This window comes from Sander vitreus, unplaced genomic scaffold (assembly GCF_031162955.1).
Source record: "Sander vitreus isolate 19-12246 unplaced genomic scaffold, sanVit1 ctg445_0, whole genome shotgun sequence".
NCBI lineage: Eukaryota > Metazoa > Chordata > Actinopteri > Perciformes > Percidae > Sander > Sander vitreus.
This window is the reverse complement of record NW_027595555.1, coordinates 7,501-19,386: the sequence shown is the minus strand read 5'-3', so window position 1 is coordinate 19,386 and position 11,886 is coordinate 7,501. Positions and strand designations below refer to the sequence as shown.

Here is an 11,886-nt window from a genome sequence, read left to right as displayed (position 1 = left end):
AACAAAAATCACATCCAATATTTCAAGAAGATTGTATTCCATCTAATAAATACTTTATTGAGGCAACTTAAACGTTTAAATGTGTTGCTGCAGAGGTTTTCTTAAAGCTGAGTGAATGACACATACATTAAAAAGGTAAGGACTTTCATTTACTAATCAAAACCGTAGAAAATACACATTGTGACACATGTTAATGCACTAGCAATGATATTATCCTAGGTTTATAGACATTTCATTAGAAGTTGTATTTTTTGTTATGTGTGAAATGTCATAGAAGCACGTTTCATGCATTTTCGTCCTTTAGCTGTTAGAAGAATTCATTCTGTAACTGTTTATCTGACATTAATTGGCTTTTTCATGAGGATGCTTGTTATCGAAATGTGAGAAAAGGCATGTCTTATCTGAATAGCATCTTCAGATTGTTGCCTACAACTTTCTCATCTGAGCCATCAATTCTTCTAGGCTCTGTTCAGTCTCCCCCACTGTCTCCCCAATTGCTGTATCCTGGTTAAAACAAGAGAAAACAATATCATTGGAATTTAGTGGAGCTCATGATCTGTCACTGAATATTTTATTGACTTTACTGTTACAATTTCAAAACTTGTGATGCTGCATTCTTAAGAAAAGGTATTTTAAGTTAATAAGCAGAAACATGTAAAACTACCAGATAAGCCTATGTTATGTTACAGAATACTAACCTCAGCTGGAATGGTGTAAGCCACAGTAATGCCTTCTGGTAGGTCAGGCACATCACCTGATGCAGCCTGTAACTCTGCGTCAGTCACCTCTGATACTAGTTCAATACCTGCACAGCACAATTGTGTGTGTTAATACACAAAAGGTGATATACTGTGTTGACAAAAAAAAATAAAAGTGTTACAGATTTGACATGGTTAGCTGGAAAAATAGTCAGGTGCTCACCCCATTCATTGTCCTCGTGTATGATCACCTCCTCTTCTTCCTGTACAACTTCAACCTTTGGCCTCTCTGCTTCTTTTTTCTGAAGGGAAAGATTCACACAGATAGACACGGTTAGCTTTCCTAACTGGTACAGCAGCATCTGTATTGCCATGAACAGGGCTTTTGGTAACAGCAAGCACACACCTTGTACTCTTCCTGTTGTATCCTGCAGTAGCGGTCATTACACTGGGGGTTGGCTTTCATGGCCATGGTGGGGAAGAAGTCCTGCATGGCATTGTAGCCAAGATAATAACTGACTGTGCCAAACTTCAACAGATACCTGAAAGACAAAAAAATGTAATCAACGATATTTAACTTAACATTTACAGACAAATACACCTTTTAGGCTTCCCACTGATAAGGATAACTTACTTGAGGACATTTTGCACCAGGAGGCCTGCGACCACGCCCATTGTTGTTGGTAAGCTGGCAGCACACACCCCCTCCCTTTTCAGGGTCTTCTCATCGATGTTAGCTGCCACCACCAGTGGAGGAGCACACTAACAAAAGATATAATACTAGAATCTAACTACTACAATTGTCTTTCTCAAATGCTGTTCCCAGTATCCTAGGAGGTGAATATATCATTTGTGCAGTGAAAAGTGCAACAATGTTAAAGATAAAAAGAAAATAATGTTTGTGTGTGGACATACAGCGAAGCATGCCGTCTCTCCAGGAATGATGAGCTGGATGTGCCCCGACACAGCGTTCTCACTGACACCAGACTCCATCCAGATCTGACCTAGTTCATTACAGGCCTGTGAAAAATGTGATAAAATGAATACAATCTGCAAGAGTACCATGTACAAAGCTGTTTTTCTGTGACAGTGCTGCACTTACTGTATTAATGGCCATCCTAGCCTCAAAGTTGTCCACACAGCTCAGGATCAAATCCACCGGCTTCCCTTCTTCTAGCCCTCCGTAACTGAGAAGACACAGAATCATTTGTTGTGAAGGCCTGTACCACTGAGGAGTGAGAATAGTAAAACTAGAAACTGCAGAGTAGGAATGCTCACCTGATGCGCTCCATAAAATGTGTAAAATTTTCCAATGTGGTGATATTGTAGTTGTGGGTCTCAAATGACACATCTGGGTTAATGTTCCTGTTGGGTAAATTGAGTAACATGTAAGCAAAAATAAACCAAATGTCTCTATTTTCAGGGGAAGGTGAATTACTTTAAACAATATTATACCTGAGTGTGTGTTCTGCAGCTTCCACTTTACTGAGGCCTGCCTGGTGAGGCTGGAAGAACAATCTGTTCATATTGGCCAGCTCTACTTTATCATAGTCAAAAAGAAGCAACTGTGATGGCGCAAGGATAAACAAAATTGGGGTAAGCACCGGCAGACAATCTTCTGAGGAAGATGAACAGGTAAAAGTGAATGTAGAATAAATAAGAAATCGTTTGTATTACCTTACCAATGCCACATCTAGTGAGCATTTCAGCGGTCACACTGCCAACTCCCCCAACACCAACCACAGCAACTGTGAATGTCCGGATTTTCTGTCAACATATTATAAGATGATTATTCATCATTCTCAATGCTAAAGTCATCCTTTAACTGTCATTTAATTAGGAGAGCACTGATAAGTTAAATATATATATATTTTTTTTAAATAATTGAGATATATATATATATATATATATATATATATATATATATATATATATATATATATATAGAGAGAGAGAGAGAGAGAGAGAGAGAGAGAGAGAGAGATTTTGACATATATTAGTCCAAATCTATATTTCAGTTTTTTTAAACATCTTTCAAAAAATTAGGGCAGTTCATATTTTATGATGGATAGCACAAATGTCACATGGTCTTAAAAAAAAAAGAATGTCACATTGGTATTAATATCAGCTGATATGATATATAGGTAACGTTATATATGTGGTGTTGATCATTTCTGTTACGGATAGAGCAGCAAAGACAAACTCAAGTACTTAATTGCAAAAAGAGCAACCCTTAAATATCATACCTCATAATCTTCCACGATGCCCATTCTCTTTAAAGCCATTAGACGACTGCAATGAAAACACAGCTGAGATTAGCTTTTGTTCAATGAAGTACTACCATATGGTTGAGTGAGTCATAAGGCGTAGCCTCTCAGCGCTATAAGTAGTCCTGACAAATTCTGTCAAAAGACAAAATCATAAAATAAAAAGTCACCTGTATGGGTTGGAATCCACAACTTCGGCGCTCATTTTGTCAATCTTCGGTCTGTGGAGTTCCTGGCTTTGAGAATCCTCCATTGCACACTGCTTCTGCTTACACTTTATCAATTCATTTTCCAACTCTCTCACCCGCAGCTTCAGTTCTTCTACTGTCGCCATTAGGAAAACAAATACCGCTAAACAATGTAACTGAAATGTAGGTAATATTATAAATAATACTGATGCAAATTAACTAGAAATCGGTGCGGAAAGTACACGTCTTCACAACTGAAATCAGCTGTCAGAGTGCGTGTTCCCGTAAATACGTCCGTGTAGAAAACGACTACAAATACCTCAAACTGTTCCTACATTATTAGTGGATTATTTCAACAGTTTAACAGGATATGGATTGACTGTTGAATTGATTCGGTCCATTCTGGTTTTTAAAACTGATTTATTTCTGTAAGATATTACTATAACTATCATCAAATTAGTGTGTGTAGCCGTTGTAAACGGTCCGACTACCACTATCAACACCGTGAAAGTTAGCTCAACAATGAATGCACCTGGAACGACAGAGTAATCTACTCGTTAACTGAGACATGGAGGAGCTGACAACTCCTGTTCGGCAGCAACATAAATTCAGTGTTGACAGACTTCAAAGATATCTGTTTGTCAAGGCACGGGTGTCAAATAATGACACACTCACTATCAGACAGTACAGGTAAGATAGACAGAGCTGGGTTTTTTTTACAGTTTCTCCACTCCACAGCGCATGTTTAGCTAAACGATAACACGCTAACAGAATTGTCTTTTCAGCGCTGGGCAATCAAACCCAACCTTCCTAATCCAAACACCCTCAAACAGCTATGTTCTCAGGAAGAAACCCCCTGGTGAGCTGATGCCAGGAGCTCACAAGGTAACGTAAGGTTTTTGACAAATAAACAACTTTGGTCAATAATGTTGAGCAGTAGAATTAGTTTGCAGCATTGTTGTGTGTAGCAGGGGGCGGAACTTAATTGGTTTTGGTTGACGGCTTTGACATATTTAGCCAACTATAAAGATAAAAGGGCCAGTCACAAATACATCCACGTGTTTATTTGAAAGCCACATTTGACAAATGCATTATCTTCACTGCTTACATTGCAAAACTTAAGCAAAAAATAGATTTTCTAATTTCTCGGAAACAACTATAATTTGGTACTAATTATAGAGGAAATTGAGACACATTTCTAAGACAGTTATTTAAATTAAGGTATTGTTTTGTTGAGTTTAGAATAAGTGGTTAATTTCCTTGAAATAACTGCTAAAATCGTAATAGCTGGTTAAAACTATAGACTATATGGTTAAAACTGACAAAGGTCCATTTTAAACCCATGAAAATATCATTTTATTGAAAATTGTATGCTAAATTTAACATTTTTGCATGTTCAGCCGACCTGTTGTGCACTGACAAAACACTCTTTAGGCTAACAATTATTTTGAATTAATGGATTTTCAACTGAAAACTGTCTACATTGTTATTACGATTAATACAAAATAATATAGTCCTTTCCCAGAAGCCTTTATTTATTCAGGGGAGTTTCACTGAGAGAGAGCCTCTCTTTTGAAGGAAAGCCCTGATCACATTCATACAGTTACACACATTCACACCTGGAAGCTGCCCAGTACAACCCCAGTCTGATCTGCTGGCCACTGAGCAGCTCCAATGGAGCGATTGGGGTTAAGGGTTGTGTGTGACCTGTGGAGAAAAAAGAAGTTAGTGTGGGTGATGTTTCAGTATAGAATGGTGGAGCTTTATGACTTTGCTTATAGGTGGACAGGGAGTATCGGGTGCAGAAGGCCCTTTTCTCTGCTGGCTTCCCTGTACCTCAGCCTCTCTTGCACTGTACTGATGTTGAGATCATTGGAACAGAGTTCTACTTAATGGAGCATGTGAGGGTAAGTTCTACTAAGGCTGAATTTCACAGTTTCCCTGCAGCTCATATATTTATTACTGTTTTGCCTGACCTTTGTTCTATATTCTAATGATAAAAGATGGAATTTGGACTCAACTGTGTTTGCTTGCTGACACAAGCTGATTTTGGCTTCTAAATACGTACTTTACCGTTATATAATGGTCACCTATCACTAGATGAAAAGATACTTATTGTGAAAAAAAGATACTCTTGCTTATCCATCCCTATTGAGCAGGGGCGTATATTCAGGGATATTCGTCTGCCTGGAGTGAGTCCAGCAGAGAGAACAGCTCTATATGTTGCTGCAGTGGAAGCGTTGGCAAAGCTACATTCATTGGACCTGGCATCACTGAACCTCGAAGGGTATGGAAAAGGATCAGGTTACTGCAAGAGACAGGTGAGCACAACACACTGTAGCCTATTCAATAAATCAAAAATAATGTTATGCATCTTGTCTGGAAAAGGGGAGTTAGAGTTTTGACATTCAAAAGTGGCTTTCCATCTCTAAAGGTGTCCACCTGGACAAAGCAGTACACTGCAACAGCCCACAGAGACATTCCAGCCATGAACAAACTGTCTGATTGGTTGATGAAGAATTTGCCAGCCAGTGATAACGAGGTCACGCTTGTCCATGGAGATTTCCGATTGGACAACTTGATATTCCATCCAACAGAGGTACAACTTTGCAAGCAATTACTTTACCGACATTATCTGATTCATGTGATGGTAATGCTCTACAAAGTGCGTTCGATGTCATTAGGCACGTGTTATGGCACTGTTGGACTGGGAACTGTCTACCACTGGGCAGCCCTTGGCAGACTTGGCCTACTTCCTCATGCCTCACTACTGGCCTACAGGCTTGAACATCGTCAGCACAATGGGCAGCTTAAAAGGAATAGAAGGTAACAAACAAACAACAAATATGGAACATTTGCTCAAATATATGACATATGGTGCTATAACCTTTTTGTCTAAACATACATGTGTGTAGACATAGTATCTGTTCCACTAACTGTTGTGCCTTATCCATCTCCTTGTCTCTCCAACCAATGAGCAGGTATCCCGACTGTGGGTGACCTGATCTACATTTACTGCCGATGCCGGGGTATCCCATCTGCTTTGCCACAGTTGAATTTCTACCTGGCCATGTCTGTCTTTAAAATGGGAGGAATTGCTCAGGTTTGTACCTATTTAAATACAAAGTTCAACTGCAATTGTGTCCTTATTTGCAGTGGTGGAATGCAATTAAGTGCATTTACTCAAGTACTGTACTTAAGTACAAATATGAGTTACTTGTACTTTACTTGAGTCTTTTCAGTTCATGCCACTTTCTACTTCTACTCCACCACATTTCAGCGATAAATATTGTACTTTTTACTCCACTACATTAATCTGACAGCTTTAGTTACTGTACAAAGTAAGATTTTGGACACAAAAACATGTAGTTAATAAAATACGATGTTACATGATGATTTTATTATAAATTAAACTACCCAACAATATATCGGCCTACAAGTAAAGCTGAAATGATTAGACCATTAAACACAGAACTGTTTGGATCGATTTTTCTGCATTGAGTACTTTTGCTTTGACTATTTTAACTACATTTTTCTTACAAAAGTAAAATTTTTAATGCAGACCGTTTACTTTTAACAGAATATTTTTTACAGTGTGGTATTAGTACTTTTAGTTAAGTGAAGGATCGGAATACTTGCTTATTTGCCTTTTTTTTTAGATATACGTACAGTGAAATTCTAACTGTAGTATTACATTGTTGGAATACTTGAAATGTCTCATAATGGATGGTACTGTATTGTCTTCTTACTGTAACTACAGAGGGACCTAGATGGATCTGGTTAGCTTTTAATCTGATATTTATCATACTCCTTTATTCGCCATTTCTATCTGTCAGGGGATCTATGCACGCCACCTACTGGGTAATGCCAGTGCTCCCAATGCAGCTGAGTTCGGCCAGTGTGTGGAGCCCTTGGCTAAGGTTGCCTTGCAGCTTGCACAGAGCAGGTTAGTTGGTTACTATAGTTATGTAATAAAATGCCTGTAGTTGTTTTACATTTGCTGTTGTGTCAATACAGTGACTCATAAATTACTTTTAAAGATACTTGATGTTTGTGTTGGATGTGTGCTGTGAATGGCAATCTGACTCATATCTTATTTGCTGGTGTAATGTTATCCGTAAGCTGTCACAGACAGCCACTGAGTTTGATAGAAGTTAATAAAAGTTCTAGATTGTCTATTAGGTATTTCATTTTAGTAATATGCATCAATGTGCAGTAATAGAGTTTGATATAATCAACATTAGACAGTCCAAACCTTTTATCAATGGAATATTGTCTAAATTCTGTGTTATTGTAGGCCAGAAAACTGATTGAGTCCACCTGCTGACTAAATTTAAGTCAGGAACAGTTGGAATTTAGCATCCAATATTCCCTGTTGACGTTTAAAGTATGAGATGTGTTTCTTGCCAGGTCTGTGACAGGACCAGCAAAGGATGGTTTGTTCCTCCAGACAGCCAAAGGTCAGGCTGTTCTCCAGCAGGTCAAAGACTTCATGAGACAATACGTGCTTCCTGCTCAGGAGGTCAGTGCCAAGAGCCGCCAAGGCCAGAAGAGAGATTTGTTTGCTAATATGGAGTTTTAACTTTCACATGAAAGGATTTGACAGAGCACACTAGTTCATTCATGCAATCAGGATGTATTCATTCGAGCGAGAGAACAAGGAGTCTATTGAGTATATTAATTATGTTGCATGCAGAATCAGCACCATTGCCTGGGCAATGGAGTGCAGAAGTGTGAGGCTAAGAGATGGCATTGCAAATCTTGTTTGGTTTTATTTGTGGGAGCAGTAGACAGAGTGGTGTATTTTTGTGAAACATATTTAACAACAGATTTGTTTCTCCTGTGAAAACACCTGCAGAAATAATAAGTCTGAGAAATATTTCAGAATTTATTTTTTATAGTACAGTTATGATGAAGGGAGTACAAAAGTGAGAGTAGAGTCAAAAGGAAATTAATTAATTGGCAATGTTGTTTTCCTCCAGGATGTTGCAGAGTATTACTCACAACACGCTCAATCTCCACAGAGGTGGCACCCCCCCCAAATAATAGAGGATCTAAAGGTATGTAAGGATATTTTTAAAACAGTTTTTACCTTTTTTATTTAATTCAGTGGCCACATTCCTTTTTCAACACAGACCTGTCCAAGTTGCCACTACCAATACAACAGAAGCGATGCACTCAAGCAACAGTTAAACGTACAGTAAATCCAAACAGTCATCATGGGTTGGAGAACAAAAGAAATATTTCAATATAATAACTCCAAGATGCGTTTATTTTATAAGCATTCAGTTTGTGCATGCATATACACTGTATGGGAATAAATTGTGATGTAACCGCTAATAATAATGTACTAAAAGTTTATTGTTTTAAAGAGCAGAATCTCGCTGAATGACTTTTAGGTGAAATACATATGCTTGCCTTATGTTAATAGTAGGGCCCGACTAATGTGAGCTTTTTTTAAACCGATACCGATTTTAGAGGGGAAAGATTCATTTTTCATATTTAGTGAATATTTGAGCTGGATTGAAAATAGACCTTTATGGACGCCTGGGTAGCTCACCTGGTAGAGCGTGCGCCCATATATAGAGGTTCACTCCTCGACGCAGCGGCTGCATGTTCGACTCCGACCTGCGGCCCTTTGTTCATTGCTTTGGTCATTCCCCCTCTCTCTCCCCATTCATGTCTTCAGCTGTCCTATAAAAATAAAGGCCTAAAAAGCCACAAAAAATGAAACGTGAAAAGAAAATAGACCTTTACTATGTGGATTTTGCAGCAATAGGAGTATGAAAAAATACTCCTAAACAAAGAATTTTATTAGACTATTTAACAATATTATACATTATACATACAATGTATTACATTGCCAACCAATTCTATAAATGAACATGGATAAATTCAAAATAAATACAAATAAAATAAATAATACTGTATGTTCAGTATAAGGTAATTGCTGACCATTTAAATAAAGAATAAATTGCTAAATAGTACTATATGTTAAGTATCAGTCAATTGATGACCATTTAAATAAAGAATACATTAAAATAAATAGCTATAAGACTCCATTTTTAAATCACCCCAAGCGTTTTCTGCATATGCTCTTTAAAAAGGTTTTCATATCAGCGCATATCGGAAAACATACATATAAATGCACTAGGTATGGGAGTGTTTGCTACTTATTATAGAGACAGATGGAAGTTGTTATCAGACAGAGACGATATTTTGCTCTGTAACTTTCATGTAAGGGTTGCTCTTTCCGTGTACACAAATAAAAACTTCACAGTTATATTGATTTCAGCTTTATTTATTAAGAACAAACAGACAACATTTTTCTACACTCTGTAAAATAGCATGTATCTGTGTGTCCAGGTGAAAGCCAGGGAGGCAGGACTGTGGAACCTATTCCTGCCTTCGATCAGTGGTCTCAGTCAGTTGGACTATGCCTACATTGCAGAGGAAACTGGACACTGTCTCTTTGCCCCTGAAGTCTTCAACTGCCAGGCTCCTGGTAACACATCCTACATGGTGTAAAATGTTGAGATAATTGAGAGGCCAACGGACAATACGTGACTTACACAATGACCATGCACTTTGTATGTACACGTAGATCATTTTTTTCAGCCTTGTATTTATCATAACAACCATTAATTTCTGTCTTTTTTCACTGGGGTTAAAACATAAAAATCCCTAAAATTGGCCCTTTTAAGGTATTAGTTTGTCAGATACGGTAAAACAGTATGATTAAAGTCCTGTACAGCATATTATTTTCCAAATGTAGTTCATAATATGACAGTTTGTGGTATGTTTCTCCACAGACACAGGAAATATGGAAGTGCTCCACATGTTTGGCAGTGAGGAGCAGAAGAGAAAATGGCTGGAGCCTCTGCTCAGAGGAGAGATACACTCCTGCTTCTGTATGACAGGTATTTCCATGACCATGTCCTCCTGCAACACTTAAAGAGTTTCAAATATGTGCTTCCTGTCACTGTGCTTTACAAAACGCTGAGCAAAGACAACCTACCATTTTCTCTAGAGTCAGTGAAGATCTAAGTTTTGGAAGTGTAAGGGATGTCATTTTAAAAGGTGAAAGTGTAGGCTTCTGAGACACTTACTGTAAATACCTTTTCAGAACCAATTTTCTGCCCAGTTCCAAGGTACTGCTCAAGCTTATTCCTTAAAATATTTTGTTTTTTTAGCCAAATGTTCCAGTGATGGTTCCAGTCTTAAATTAGTAAGAAGGCATGTAGTTGACTGTAGTTTGAAAAACTCTACATAACAACAGCGAACATTGACTCACTATGAGTAATTTCTTCCTGTTTTTTCCCCTTTGCTTTCCACACTGCCTGAAAACCACAGCATGCTGTTGCCAGAGGTGATTATAGTGGGTGTGAACCCCCCAATGGGTTTTCGTAAACACAGATTATGATTATTTGTGGTTTGGGGTTGTTGTTTTTTTTTGTCAACGGTAGGGTCGATTTATTACACTGGATGACGATGAACCGGAACCTCCATCTGTGCTTATAAACAATTAAGACTTCTGACTTCGTTTAGAGTCATCTGCTATTTGCTCTATTTATTTTAACTACTCTGCCTGGGGGTTATGTGTGTGTTATGCTGATCTGTTGTCCCTTTCCCAGAGCCAGATGTGGCCTCCAGTGATGCAACCAACATGGAGTGCTCATTTCGCAGGGATGAAGACAATTACGTCATAAATGGCAAGAAATGGTGGAGCAGTGGTATGTCCATTTCTATTTCCAGTAGTTGTATAAGGAAAAAGACACTTGTATTATTCCAACAAGAACATTGAAGTTTTCTGGTCCATTTAGGGCTGAAAACGCCATTCGAGAGCTTACAACTCATAAACAACAAGGATGTCTAGTTTGAAAATCAATATGTGAGGCAAGTCCCCTTTAAACCAATTCATGTTTTAAAAAGAGTAAATTTGAAAAGGTTATTGTCCATTATGTGCTCAAGAGCTTTTCTTAAAAAAGAGATTATTTTATATATAACCAAGATTAGAGTTGTAACAATTCCAAATTTTACTGTACAATTAATATTCTCAGAAATAATTGCGATTACCAATATAATTGTCTCTTTCATGCAAATTTAAAAATATTTATTATGTGTTACTTTTGCAAACAGATAAAAGTTTGGAATGAATCCCCCATACCATCTGTTGGTTATATTGCTGTTATATGACCCAGATAATGTAATAACACAAGTATTATAACACATTGCACTTTTTTCTTAAATGAAGATAAAACTGTCAATTACCATCAACATCAATCATACCCCTTTGGACCTTAGCTAATGTTAGCAATTAATTGAGGTTAAACAACGAAGCGGCGATTATTAGGGCTGAACGATTAATTGCATTTGCGATAAAACGCGATTTCCTAATCGCAAAGGCTGCGATTTGGTCACGTGACTCTCAAGAGCAAATCAGTCTGCACCGCAGAGAAAGCATCAACTTAGCACGCTAACGCTACGCCGTACCTTGAGCAGATTTCTGTCATTCAAACAACTCTGAGTTGTAGTTTAAAACTTTTACAGCCATTTTAATAAAATGAAGGGTTTTATTCGGACTCGAGTCCATACATGCAGTTAATGGATACAGGCACGCAGAACTGAAGGCTCGGTTAGCAACGATTAGCTCTGATTAGCGGTTAGCTCCAGTTAGCTAGTTCCATTATAAAGATATGGAGTGGAGGAGACTGCCACGGGGAGGGGTAACAA

The 11,886-nt window shown here is 38.0% G+C and overlaps 2 protein-coding genes across 2 annotated transcripts; one reads left to right on the top strand and one right to left on the bottom strand.

The window, feature by feature from the left end:
• Positions 1–31: 31 nt before the first annotated feature.
• On the bottom strand, positions 32–3,449 carry uba5 (ubiquitin-like modifier activating enzyme 5). Its single transcript, XM_078245270.1, has 12 exons — positions 3,136–3,449; positions 2,945–2,990; positions 2,376–2,465; positions 2,154–2,263; positions 1,977–2,063; positions 1,801–1,885; positions 1,614–1,718; positions 1,333–1,460; positions 1,105–1,240; positions 922–1,000; positions 699–805; positions 32–504 (listed from the first exon to the last, which is right to left on the bottom strand). Exons 1-12 carry the CDS (start codon positions 3,297–3,299, stop codon positions 427–429), a joined length of 1,215 nt encoding a protein of 404 aa, XP_078101396.1. The 5' UTR covers positions 3,300–3,449; the 3' UTR covers positions 32–426.
• A 39-nt stretch (positions 3,450–3,488) lies between these two features.
• Positions 3,489–10,972, top strand: acad11 (acyl-CoA dehydrogenase family, member 11). Its single transcript, XM_078245269.1, has 13 exons — positions 3,489–3,843; positions 3,939–4,038; positions 4,935–5,060; positions 5,313–5,474; positions 5,588–5,752; positions 5,838–5,979; positions 6,135–6,256; positions 6,990–7,099; positions 7,564–7,675; positions 8,136–8,213; positions 9,520–9,658; positions 9,966–10,073; positions 10,788–10,972. The coding sequence occupies exons 1-13, from the start codon at positions 3,722–3,724 to the stop codon at positions 10,955–10,957; spliced, it is 1,656 nt and encodes a 551-aa protein (XP_078101395.1). The 5' UTR covers positions 3,489–3,721; the 3' UTR covers positions 10,958–10,972.
• Positions 10,973–11,886: the final 914 nt, after the last annotated feature.